The sequence below is a fragment of the Bombus vancouverensis genome, chromosome 16 (genome assembly GCF_051014615.1).
Source record: "Bombus vancouverensis nearcticus chromosome 16, iyBomVanc1_principal, whole genome shotgun sequence".
Taxonomy (NCBI): domain Eukaryota; kingdom Metazoa; phylum Arthropoda; class Insecta; order Hymenoptera; family Apidae; genus Bombus; species Bombus vancouverensis.
Window position 1 is genome coordinate 2586436 of NC_134926.1, and position 14470 is coordinate 2600905.

The 14470-nt window shown below is 34.0% G+C and overlaps 1 protein-coding gene and 1 long non-coding RNA gene across 8 annotated transcripts; one reads left to right on the plus strand and one right to left on the minus strand.

Annotated features, from left to right (window-relative positions):
• Positions 1-95: 95 nt before the first annotated feature.
• On the minus strand, positions 96-10632 carry LOC143303778 (uncharacterized). 7 transcript variants are annotated; one of them, XM_076625622.1, is made up of 8 exons: positions 10243-10531; positions 10097-10142; positions 9933-10021; positions 9609-9698; positions 4692-9506; positions 1098-4616; positions 592-845; positions 96-489 (listed from the first exon to the last, which is right to left on the minus strand). In XM_076625622.1, exons 1-4 carry the CDS (start codon positions 10487-10489, stop codon positions 9658-9660), a joined length of 423 nt encoding a protein of 140 aa, XP_076481737.1. In that variant the 5' UTR covers positions 10490-10531; the 3' UTR covers positions 96-489; positions 592-845; positions 1098-4616; positions 4692-9506; positions 9609-9657. The 7 variants fall into 7 exon arrangements, with proteins under 7 accessions (XP_076481737.1, XP_076481732.1, XP_076481738.1 ...); XM_076625617.1 differs by having other exon boundaries at positions 9609-9830; XM_076625623.1 differs by having other exon boundaries at positions 4692-9830; positions 10516-10632.
• Positions 10021-11182, plus strand: LOC143303779 (uncharacterized). The gene is made up of 2 exons (XR_013060404.1): positions 10021-10269; positions 10530-11182. It is a non-coding gene; the product is annotated as an uncharacterized LOC143303779 (long non-coding RNA).
• The last annotated feature ends 3288 nt before the right edge of the window (positions 11183-14470 follow it).

Below are 14470 nucleotides of genomic sequence, written 5' to 3' on the forward strand. Positions count from 1 at the left end.
TACAGCATCATAATAGCAATGTTAGGTACTAATAAAAAAAAAAAAAAAAAAGGGAGAGAGTTAAGGCAAATATATATAGTAAATAACAACTAACGTAATCATAACATATTATATATATTATACTATATACAGAGATACAGTATTCATACAAGGAACAGGTCCGAATGAAACATATATATAAAAAAAAAAAAATATATAATATATGTATATATTAACTATTTTTGTAGGTGTGTACAGAACTGATGGCGAATTCATCAACCATTCTCTGAACGACGGATGGAAGAACATGTAGGTGTTGTCCAGACGTTTCACGAGGAATCCACAGAGCATTTTGAATCTCTGCAGAAAATCCTTCCATGCATGTTCGTTTACAAAAACCTGACAGACATCGAAAGAATTTTTTTTTTAGTCCAAGGAATAGCAATCCGCACCGTAGAACTGTAAAGCACCTGTACGCCACTCACGAAACCAAATACTTTTGCTATCCATCTGTAAACAAACAACATCTATAACAATACATATAATTTTCACTTATGTTTACCAATATATATACACGCATGTTGTAAAGTAGGCGATATTTATAACACTCACTTCCATTGATAATGCAAGTGACTCGTAAAATAAGTCGTCATATTTACCATTACACGCACATATATATATATATATATATATATATATTCAAAGACAAGCTATAATTGGAATTCCTATTGATAATATATACTTATATATTTATAACGATAAAACAAATCTCATCTATATTACTTATCAATACGTATGCATATATGTATATAATTATAACCCAGCATTCATAATATTTATTTTCACTGATAACATGTACGTAAAACCTAAAATAAAACAAAAGTTTTAATAATAAAAAAAAAAAAGAGAGAGAAAAAAATAATATAATATATATATATATAAATATAAAAATTTTCTTTTTTTCTATACATATATTAATAATAATAAAAAGTTATTCTTATTTCTGATAAACTCGAAAGTAAAACGACAAATGACAACATTATACCATGATATACTGACACAAAGACGCAACACACAGAAGAAACTAATAGAGAATGCTTTAAGCTTGGCAAACTTACCGCCCGACGAATTTGCATACACCATAACCAAAACCCAGGACGCATGGCTCTGATCGCAGGAGAAGCGGTCCATATAGTCAAATGCATTCCGGTACAAGTAAAAGTACGACATACAACAAAATGCTACTCGGAGCTACCCGTTTGGCAAGGGAATCGCACCACAGAAACTCCGCCCGGACGTGCGCCAAACGTGGCGATATTCAGCATCATCGTCGTTGGCCACGAGCGAAATATATATATATATATATATATATCTCGAAAAAAAAACCTGGATGCACTACGGGACCACGTCATGTTCCCGGCAGGAAAAACTGCAGTCCTGAACACATTGGCCAGAAGAGCGACAGGAAAAACAATCGTCCCTGGAACAGTAAACATCCTGGGAACGATGGACGACAACACCAGTAGTCACTCAACAACCAACGACATCTACGTCCGCCTTGAGCGAACTCAGTGACACAATCAGTCAAATTTCCTTTGGAAATTTGAACTCCATGGGCGGGGGTGTCACGTCCCGCGCTCCGCACGCGCCGTAACAAGAACAAGAAAACTATTCTATACAAAACGCGCGAATAAGGATTTGAATGCACAAACGAACGCACGGCGCTACGAAACTAAAGGAAGGATTAACAAAACGAGGGCGACTAATAAATCCAACCAGTATAAAATAAAACAAATAAAACCAGCTAATGGATTGAACGAGTTACGAACCAAACAAATAAACCGGGAAATAAGAAAGCTACAAAAGGGGAAATAATTGAAACGCCAGAAATACATGTATATATAAATATATTTTAATCAATCAACTTGGAGAGTTACATATAAGTATAAACACTAATGCTAGACATGTAATAAACTAGTAAATATTAGAGACAGTGCTTCCAATACTATATTAACAATTTATGAAATATAAGTATATACGAAGTCAAAAACTAATAGTCTAACGAATACATAAAACATACAATATTGAATTATTAAAGAAATAAAAGTTACATTGTCAGAAACATATATATATGTGTGCGCATTCTATCAAACAGATGCATACTTAAAACTAGCCTACATTCCGGTAAAGAATTATAAAATAAGAACTACATTACGAAACATGCATGTCTATATATAAATATATAAATTATATTCTAAACTAAACTACTATTAATGTATGCTCTTTCTACATTATTGATTCAAATTGATAATCTAAGATACATACTTAAAACTAGCCTACATTCCGGTAAAGAATTACAAAATAAGAACTACATTACGAAACATGCATGTCTCTACGCAAACATATAAAAAATCTATAAACTAAACTACTATTAATGTATGCGCATTCTACGTTATTGATTCAAATCGATAATCTAAGATACATATTTAAAGTTAGCTTACGTTCCAGTAAAGAATTATAAAACAAGAACTACACTGCGAAACATGCATGTCTCTATGCAAACATATAAAAATCTATGTATGCTCATTCTACATTATTGATTCAAATCGATAATCTAAGATACATATTTAAAACTAGTTTACGTTCCAGTAAAGAATTATAAAATAAGAACTACATTACGAAACATGCATGTCTCTACATAAACATATAAATAATCTATTTTCTAAACTAAAACTACTATAGAACACACAACGCAACACTTGGGACTAAGCGACAACCTGTCGATAGCCCAAACGCTCAAAACAATTAACAGCGCAACGACTTGAGGAATTGGGTACAGAAATTCTACCATCAAACACAAATATGTAAACACACATTAAACGCACAATAATCTAGAAACAAAACCTTCAATACTATGTTGTCACAATACAAGATATATATGTATATATGAAATCAAATGATTGACACATAACCTCAAATACACAACACTATATCACTAAAGAATCTAAATGAAAATCACTTTGCCAGAAATATATACATATATACGTGTGCGTGTGCGTGTTCTATCTTATTAAAAGAAATTAATATAAAATAAATAATTAACATTTCATTTCGTATGAACACTACATGGGCAAGAGAAATATGCATATAAATACGTATATAAATATATATATATATATGTGTGAGTGCATATGTTTTATATTATCGAATACTCTATAAAATAAACTACTCAAAGCAATAAATAACGCAATCGAAGAATTACAAAACATTAGCTATACTGAAGTGACACACAACATAAACATATATATATACGTATATTCACACGAGTTATACTTTAAAACAATATTAATAAATAAATGTTCTAATTGCGGTAGAATAAGGAAAAACGAGCGACAGACGAAAAATTACTTCGATATCAAACAAAACTAAAGAGCCGTCACTAAAACTTTGCTGATGACATTTATGAGCAGCCATGTTGGATTTACACGCGTCATGGCGACAGGTATATTAGGGATTAATGGCAGTCAGGCGTGAGAAACAAATCACGAAAACACATTGTTAACACTTTTCTTTAATAAATTCTATGCGCAACTACAAATGTAAAAATATATATATATATATATAATTAATTAAAAAGGGGGGAAATATAAAATTAAATATATTTAACGTACATAAAATAGATAACACATTTAAAAAATATATATATATGTCGGAGATGAAAGGAAAGCCGAAGCCTTTCCTTGGAAATTTTGGGAACATCCTCTAGTACCTTAGCCTAGATTTTATTATAGTTGTAATTGCTTAAGATTTGTAATAAGCGAGATTGGGTTCGAGGTGACAATCGGTCGCTGAACGTAGCCACGGTCACGGGATGGATGTTTTATCTAACGGAGGTCTGGAGTGGTTGTATGTGTTTTCCGAGAAATGTGGTTGTGGCGGCATGCGGCCTCGAGAGCGGGCCTAGCCACGTGTGATGTTGCCTCGGAGGTGCCGATGCAATGGGACATACATTGCATTAGTAATCAAAACTCCAGGCAGAAACTGCCTAGCAACGGCGTTTGGAACTTTCTCGATGCTTCCAACGAGTGTGCCTAGCAACGGCGTTTGGAACCTTCTCGATGCTTCCAAACGGGTATAGAAAACAAAATGCAATCGTACAGGGAGAAAAAATCTCCACGAGGCTGGCATTCTTGCGATTGCCTTGGAGAGTGATACATCGAGCATTTTCGACGATCGCATTTGCGTCTAAGTTAGTTTCGCTTAGTAAGGAGTTATCCCGGTGACCGTGGATTCGTTTGAACTCAAACATTGCTAATAGTATTATTTAATTTAATTATTCGTAGATCGTATTATTCATTAGGCTTAGTGTTTGTTAGACTTATTATTAGTTGTACTTATTACTTGTTAAGCTTAGTGATAGACCTGTATATACGTGTAAATAATCTCGGCTTTGTGAAACGATGGCTAGTCCACATGAAGAGTCGTCGCGCGCCCAAAATTCGAATCGTGATCCGACATATATATATATATATATATACATCGTACATAAAAACAAAATACATCTAAAAATAATAATAATAAGGAACCTCTGATGGAAATGCCTTCGCAAACATTGTCCGAACGTCGATCACCGAAGCCTAGGGGAACAACAAAAAGGGAAAAAACATTAAAATCGCAAAAAACAACCAGAATATGCGAATATCCAAACTTACGAAAAATAACTCAAAGAAGGAGGTCCTTGTTGTGGGAGAGCAGCGGATGTCGCGCGTGTTGCCCGAGCGAGCATCGAAGTGATAATGATGCTGCGGCCGCCAGCCCTTGCACGCGCCGAAGAAACACCGGTAATTCCCACGGTACAGCACGTGGAAGTTTCTCGCGGAAAGGACTAGATCAGCGTGGAATGCTTCAAAATCTCCTAGACGCTAGCTCAGCAGAAACACAGGACTGATAAAAACTAAGTCGAAATATGGAATTTACATTTTGTCACGTACGATTCCAAGAAACCCAAACTGCAACATCCCGATTCCCACGGAAGCGTACCCCCAGTGGACCACCACCCCGTGGGGGATGGCATTATAAATAAGCGTAGCAACATAGCGCAGCGCTCATTATTATTCTGGTGAACATTCTTATTACGGTTCATTATTCTTTGTTCATTATTATAGTGTCCATTCTTCTTATAATTTGCGTTCGTTCATTTTTTATAGTGTTCATTCCTTACGGCTCATTATTCTTCGCTCATTAGTTTGTTCATAATTCTTGTGATCGTTTGTTATTACGGCCCATTATTAATTTATTACTACGTTCGTTATTGCGCTCGTCACTGCGTTTAGAAATTTTGTATAGTATTTTGCGTTTCGGGGTCTTTAGTTTTTCGGTCAAGAAAAGAGAGTCGCGACTAAGTAAAAAGAAAATTTTATCTTTGAAGTCCTCATTTCATCGTTTAAACACAAACGCGCATTGTAATTGCGGTATTAATCCAGCTAAGTGAATTGCTCAGTCTGTATTAAAATAGATAAATAAAGTAAGAGTTGATAGTAAACTATATTCGAGTTCAAATAATAAACCCGACAAAACTTTGACGACCACCGGAGCGGCTGAGGCAATGGCACCAGACAGCACCTACTCCTCAAGGTAAGAAAATTAATTTTGAAAATTTCCTTCTTCTCTGGTAATCTCGTTGCCCTCGAGAATTGAATTAGAACTTCCTATCATCGATTTCGTTTTATTTTCGTGAACGGTTTTGAAGATAGAATCATTGTTTAAACTTTTAACAAAAGAGTTGTCCGCTGTGTCGGCTTGTGCGAACGGTGTTTTCAGCTACTGAAATATCCACTGATCTTCGCATTCCTCCTCCCATTGTTGGTAAAATATTACCCGTCTTTGGGCAAGGCTTGCGAAATCACACAAGTCCCGCACAGAAAGGACTATTAAATACATCGTCGGGGTCAATCGAAAATTAAGAACAATACCGGCATTGCTATTAACCGATATTCTTGTCATCATTGCATGCGATTGCAAGAGAGATATAACAGAACAATTTCCCTTCGAGAATTTAACCAAAGGATCGTTCGCTGTGTTGGCTTGTGCAAACGGTGTTTTCGATTATCGAAAACACCCATCGATCTTCGCATTCCTCCTCCCACTGTTGGTAAAATATTACCCGTCTTTGGGCAAGGCTTGCGAAATCACACGAGTCCCACACAGAGAGGATCGTTAGAATCATCCTCGATTATTAAACTCAAAAGGCAAGAAAATCGTGGTGACAGAATCCATCGTAGTAAATGAATTGAATTTCGGTTCTAACGGCAAACTACTACAGCGAAATTAAAAGAGAAGAAGAAGTCAAACGTAAAAATAAATTTATATAAAACAACGAAAAATCTCACATTCCTATCCAATCCAGCAACGCTAAAATATATATATCTAGCTAATAAAATATATATATAATAACCTAAGCCATTTTACATTCAAATAAAAATCCGTTCAACGAGGAAAAATATTTATAGTACCCAGCTTTAATCCTCTCCCGTGCTAGTATCCCTGCGCATAGCAGGTTAGCCGAAAAGTGGAATTCGTTTACCAGTTGCATTAAGCGTCAGTTAACGCTACCCATTAAACGTAAAAGAAAATAATAAAAATAAAATATTTTGAAATAGTCCTTAGACTATTTCTGGTGGCAGCAACTACCGTATTAATTAGAAATCTAAATCAGTATTAAAACACACAATAATATCATTTCAATTTATTTCCCTTCCGATTAAATTCAAAACTCAAACTATAAAAAAAAAATTTTCAGTAAAATTTAACTTTAGATTTGATCGATTTAAACAAATAGATACGTAACAGAGTAAAGTAATAAATTTTTGGTGGCAGCGGTGGGATACGCTCCACGGAGGATTAAAGTTGGTTTAAACGGTTCGATTCGCTCCACAAGGGATTAAAGTTGTCACGATTATCGATAAAATATATACCTAAGAAATAATGTCGACTAAATTAGAATCGTTGGACAAAGGCATGATCTTGATGTTATCGGAAAAACTTAAAGCATGGGATGCGAATTTTCGCGACATGAGTACAGCAATGAATAAATTACAAGACGATGTGCGTTCACTGAAAATAAAAAAGGAAATCAAGACACCCGTATCATCGCCGATAATTTCCCAAGCGACAGTACCGATAGAAGTTAATCCCCAATCAATTAAGTTAAAAGATGCAATAGAGACAGTACCAGTGTTCGACGGACATCGACCCTCGGTATTTCGATTTTTAAGAGCATGCGAGCGTGCACGAAACATGGTTCCTAGGCATCAAGAATCTCAGTTAGTAAAATTATTAACGAATAAGCTTCGCGGACACGCGTTTCTCGCCGTAGAAGACACAGAAGTAATAAGTTCAAACGATTTCGGGAATAAATTAAAAGATATGTTCGGTCCGGGAAAAACGGTTAACGAATATAAAGGGGAATTAGCTACAATATTTCAACGACCGGGAGAAGATATTTTGGACTACATAGAACGCGTCAAAGATCTCAGGCTGGCGATAATGAACGGGGAAAGGTACGAGTACGGCACCGTATTTCAAGATAGGATAGATCGAGACACGAGGGAAGCTTTCGTTAAGGGGCTCCCAAGTAAAGATAGCAGGATACCAATCCTTGGACGATGCGTACCGCCAAGCCGTGAAAGCAACACGAGAATTAAAACAAGTGAACAATAGAATTCGATACCAACGTCCGACACCTTCGGATAATTATAACCAAAACAACGCTCATCCACCATACAATAGTATCTATACTGTAAACAACCGCCAGGACTGGAGATTTGTACCGCCGTCGCAGAAACATCTAAACAACCCGGGAATAGAAGTAAATGTCAGGAAAGAAACAAGAGCAATAACTTGGGAAGAAAAACGCATAAATAAATACCTCGATAGAGATCTAAATCAATAGAGAGATGCTGATCATTTCAACCAATCAACTTTTCAATGCAAACACCATTCCGTTGCTGTGATAAGGGATAATGTCACGTTAAATAATAAAAGGACGCACGGTGCCATAGACAGGATCATGAGTGAGAAATTTTCTGAGTTACCAAACAAGATAAATAATATTAGTGCCAAAGAACTTTCAGACAAAGCAGAAACTAGGAAATTGAACGACGAGACGACAGGCAATGCTTATCCACTGCCTAACATCACAGAGATATTGGACCCGCTGGGAAGTGCAAATCGCCTCTCCATGTTCGACTTGGTAAAGATACAAAAGCAAGACTCCACGAATTTCGTGAATGTTTCAACCATAATAGGAAAAGAGATAGCGAGTACATCTCACTCAAAAACTTCTATAAAACCATCAGAAGGAAACTTTATCGAACTCAAAGCCAAATCATTAAATTGCAAGGAAGATTACACTATAGAAAATAAAAATATAGCTATCCCTAAATCCAAAACAGAATCTATAAGCAAAAAGGTTTGTAATAAAAATTCAAAGAATAATTCCAAATCTACCAAAAATATTCCTAAACGTTCCATACAAATAAATAATAATTTAATTATAATAAGCACTTCCAGTAAAACTATTCATCCTGAAAAGGTAGAGAAAAATAAAGGTGCTGCGAATAAAATAAATGAAGAAGAAAAAAGGGTAACTAAGGAAAAGGATTCTAAACATTTTCAAGCTGAAGAAACGCAAGTTCAACGAGCTCAAAGAAATCAAAAGGGAGAAAACAGGGAATCACCAGTCGAAGATATATATAAAAACTTGAATAAATACGCTAGCCATTGGATTATAATTGGATTAAAAATACTTTATTGGTTACTACATCTAATATTTGACGTAGGTAACATAGTAAGTAGTGCTGATCTTATGATTCCCCCAGGAAAATATGGATGGTATCACACTATACTATATACAAAATATTTTTGGGTTAATATGGCTGCGGCACTCTCAAAAATTTGTATCTTAAATGCTATTAGCAAGCAATTGGATAATTGGATCAATGTCAGTAAACCTGTGTCTTGGCGCAAAATAAAAACTAAAATGAAGGAAAGGAACGAAATTCTCCCCGCACAAATTAGTTTCGGACATCTAGCCAGAGAACCTATTGGTGAAGTAACAATCGAAGAGAACACGGAACCAACATGCGCAGAATATCTCGAAGATCTGTTCAATAAAATTAACACTGTACAACGAATGGCAAGAGAAAATTTGATAAAATCCAAACTAAGACTAACGATCGACGAATTAACCCTCAAGATTTTAAAACAGGAGATTCGATATATCTACTAAAAGAACCTAGTAAAGGAAAATTCTCCGATCAATATACTGGACCATACAAGCTGCTAGAAATCTTGCAGAACCAGAACGTCAAGATTGAAGTAAAAGGGATTCCGCGAACGGTGCACTTAAACAAGCTAAAACTAGCGCATAACCGAAATAAGCAATGAATAAAGTGATTTCAGTGGGCAACGTAGTGCAGTAGTGTATGTTGTAGTGCTGTTCGTCGAATAATACAGATATCGAACACCTAAAAGAGAAAAGGAAAAATTATTATGTGTACTCTAATTATTGTTTGAATATAAAACGTGTTGATTCAATAAATAATTAAAAGAGTGAAAGTGAAAGTTACCTTGTGAACAAGTGATCAACAAACAAGAAAGTGTACGTGTAAGTATAGGTTATGGATCGTTGTTCGCGGAACATAATGTATGACAGCTACCTAAAATAAGTGAATAAATTAGTCTCAATTGTCTCAGTGCAAAATACAAGGTTACTAAGTGTTATAACTATATTGTGGATAAATCAAAAGGAAGTGTGACACTGTTGGTCGAATAATACAGATAGCAAAAACCTAAAAGAAAAAAAAAGAAAATTATCAGGTGTACTCCAATTATTGTTTGAATATACAACGTGTTGATTCAATAAAAATTAAAAGAGTGAAAGTGAAAGTTACCTTGTGAACAAGTAATCATCATACGAGAAGGTTTACGTGCAAAATAGGTTATGGATCTCGGTTTGCGAAACACCATGTACAACAGCCAGCTGAAAAATAAATGAACAAATTAACTTCAACTGCCTTAATGCAAAATACAACAGTACTAAATGTTATAACAATACTATGGAAGCATGGCACTGTTCGTCGAACAACACAGATGGCGGAAACCTGAAAAGAAAAAGAAGTTTATTACAAATGCTCCGATTACTGTTTGAATGTAAAACGTGTTAGTTCAACGAATAACTAAAACAGTGGAAGTGCAACTTACCTCGTGAACAATTAATCACCATACAAGGTAGTGTACATGCATGAATGTCGCAGATTAACAAGAAGAAATAAAATAGCTGATAAGTGTAGAAAGTGGTTAGAAAATAATTAAGATAGATTAATTGAAAGTAAAAGGATATCTTATTATGTATTAATCTACGTAGTATTGTTATATTATTATATCTAACATGTAGAAGTGGATTTTGTAATACACAATAGCGGTCGCACACACAATGCATTATACACATATTAAACTAAATAAACTAAACAGTACCATTATGGCCACAGATATAAGACGATTGAAGACAACCGTAGTAAGTATCCAAGGCATATCGAAGAATCAGATGATGTTGTGGGAATGATCTAGGTAAGTGATGCAACATCGAAAGAGTAGAATCTGAAGAATTACAGACAATGTTAATCTAACAAGTAGATTTTAATCACTAATAAGGGAACTAACTCATATCATACACAAAATAATAGCAAATAGCAAGTACATGCAATAATAAATTAATAGGGAAAATAAGAAAGGTTAATAAACACAGGAATAGGTTAGAAATTAATCAAGATAGACTAACTAAATATTAACAACATGACTGAACTCGGTGCAAAGGAATAAAGTTACGTTACACAAAATAACTGGTAACACAATACACAAAAAAAAGACGAAAAAAAAAAACATTAACTAAATTAAACGAGATTTATATAAATGCGAGTCACGTATAATCAAAACAATGACTATCGAAATTCGAAAACAACACAATCCATGCTATCGCACTAAGGTAGCACACAGTATTGACACACACACAATATCATGAAACACAAACAATATTACAGAAACACTACAAAATAAATTATAATAATTAACAAATTAACTATTTCAACAACACGCTACTGTTGACATTAAACAAACGATATACGCAAGCGACCATGTTGAAAAATTCGTCGCGCGCACATACAAATAATAGCCAATACAATGTAATACAGCATCATAATAGCAATGTTAGGTACTAATAAAAAAAAAAAAAAAAAAGGGAGAGAGTTAAGGCAAATATATATAGTAAATAACAACTAACGTAATCATAACATATTATATATATTATACTATATACAGAGATACAGTATTCATACAAGGAACAGGTCCGAATGAAACATATATATAAAAAAAAAAAAATATATAATATATGTATATATTAACTATTTTTGTAGGTGTGTACAGAACTGATGGCGAATTCATCAACCATTCTCTGAACGACGGATGGAAGAACATGTAGGTGTTGTCCAGACGTTTCACGAGGAATCCAGAGAGCATTTTGAATCTCTGCAGAAAATCCTTCCATGCATGTTCGTTTACAAAAACCTGACAGACATCGAAAGAATTTTTTTTTTAGTCCAAGGAATAGCAATCCGCACCGTAGAACTGTAAAGCACCTGTACGCCACTCACGAAACCAAATACTTTTGCTATCCATCTGTAAACAAACAACATCTATAACAATACATATAATTTTCACTTATGTTTACCAATATATATACACGCATGTTGTAAAGTAGGCGATATTTATAACACTCACTTCCATTGATAATGCAAGTGACTCGTAAAATAAGTCGTCATATTTACCATTACACGCACATATATATATATATATATATATTCAAAGACAAGCTATAATTGGAATTCCTATTGATAATATATACTTATATATTTATAACGATAAAACAAATCTCATCTATATTACTTATCAATACGTATGCATATATGTATATAATTATAACCCAGCATTCATAATATTTATTTTCACTGATAACATGTACGTAAAACCTAAAATAAAACAAAAGTTTTAATAATAAAAAAAAAAAGAGAGAGAAAAAAATAATATAATATATATATATATATAAATATAAAAATTTTCTTTTTTTCTATACATATATTAATAATAATAAAAAGTTATTCTTATTTCTGATAAACTCGAAAGTAAAACGACAAATGACAACATTATACCATGATATACTGACACAAAGACGCAACACACAGAAGAAACTAATAGAGAATGCTTTAAGCTTGGCAAACTTACCGCCCGACGAATTTGCATACACCATAACCAAAACCCAGGACGCATGGCTCTGATCGCAGGAGAAGCGGTCCATATAGTCAAATGCATTCCGGTACAAGTAAAAGTACGACATACAACAAAATGCTACTCGGAGCTACCCGTTTGGCAAGGGAATCGCACCACAGAAACTCCGCCCGGACGTGCGCCAAACGTGGCGATATTCAGCATCATCGTCGTTGGCCACGAGCGAAATATATATATATATATATATATCCCGAAAAAAAAACCTGGATGCACTACGGGACCACGTCATGTTCCCGGCAGGAAAAACTGCAGTCCTGAACACATTGGCCAGAAGAGCGACAGGAAAAACAATCGTCCCTGGAACAGTAAACATCCTGGGAACGATGGACGACAACACCAGTAGTCACTCAACAACCAACGACATCTACGTCCGCCTTGAGCGAACTCAGTGACACAATCAGTCAAATTTCCTTTGGAAATTTGAACTCCAAGGGCGGGGGTGTCACGTCCCGCGCTCCGCACGCGCCGTAACAAGAACAAGAAAACTATTCTATACAAAACGCGCGAATAAGGATTTGAATGCACAAACGAACGCACGGCGCTACGAAACTAAAGGAAGGATTAACAAAACGAGGGCGACTAATTAATAAATCCAACCAGTATAAAATAAAACAAATAAAACCAGCTAATGGATTGAACGAGTTACGAACCAAACAAATAAACCGGGAAATAAGAAAGCTACAAAAGGGGAAATAATTGAAACGCCAGAAATACATGTATATATAAATATATTTTAATCAATCAACTTGGAGAGTTACATATAAGTATAAACACTAATGCTAGACATGTAATAAACTAGTAAATATTAGAGACAGTGCTTCCAATACTATATTAACAATTTATGAAATATAAGTATATACGAAGTCAAAAACTAATAGTCTAACGAATACATAAAACATACAATATTGAATTATTAAAGAAATAAAAGTTACATTGTCAGAAACATATATATATGTGTGCGCATTCTATCAAACAGATGCATACTTAAAACTAGCCTACATTCCGGTAAAGAATTATAAAATAAGAACTACATTACGAAACATGCATGTCTATATATAAATATATAAATTATATTCTAAACTAAACTACTATTAATGTATGCTCTTTCTACATTATTGATTCAAATTGATAATCTAAGATACATACTTAAAACTAGCCTACATTCCGGTAAAGAATTACAAAATAAGAACTACATTACGAAACATGCATGTCTCTACGCAAACATATAAAAAATCTATAAACTAAACTACTATTAATGTATGCGCATTCTACGTTATTGATTCAAATCGATAATCTAAGATACATATTTAAAGTTAGCTTACGTTCCAGTAAAGAATTATAAAACAAGAACTACACTGCGAAACATGCATGTCTCTATGCAAACATATAAAAATCTATGTATGCTCATTCTACATTATTGATTCAAATCGATAATCTAAGATACATATTTAAAACTAGTTTACGTTCCAGTAAAGAATTATAAAATAAGAACTACATTACGAAACATGCATGTCTCTACATAAACATATAAATAATCTATTTTCTAAACTAAAACTACTATAGAACACACAACGCAACACTTGGGACTAAGCGACAACCTGTCGATAGCCCAAACGCTCAAAACAATTAACAGCGCAACGACTTGAGGAATTGGGTACAGAAATTCTACCATCAAACACAAATATGTAAACACACATTAAACGCACAATAATCTAGAAACAAAACCTTCAATACTATGTTGTCACAATACAAGATATATATGTATATATGAAATCAAATGATTGACACATAACCTCAAATACACAACACTATATCACTAAAGAATCTAAATGAAAATCACTTTGCCAGAAATATATACATATATACGTGTGCGTGTGCGTGTTCTATCTTATTAAAAGAAATTAATATAAAATAAATAATTAACATTTCATTTCGTATGAACACTACATGGGCAAGAGAAATATGCATATAAATACGTATATAAATATATATATATATATGTGTGAGTGCATATGTTTTATATTATCGAATACTCTATAAAATAAACTACTCAAAGCAATAAATAACGCAATCGAAGAATTACAAAACATTA

Coding starts and splice junctions, on each gene's coding strand:
- LOC143303778 (XM_076625619.1), bottom strand. CDS start 10,489: ATGTGTATAATGCATTGTGTGTGCGACCGCTATTGTGTATTACAAAAT. Junction 10,143..10,242: donor GGTGATTAATTGTTCACGAG/GTAAGTTGCACT, acceptor TTTTCTTTTCAG/GTTTCCGCCATCTGTGTTGT. Junction 9,831..9,932: donor GATGATTACTTGTTCACAAG/GTAACTTTCACT, acceptor TTTTTCTTTTAG/GTTTTTGCTATCTGTATTAT.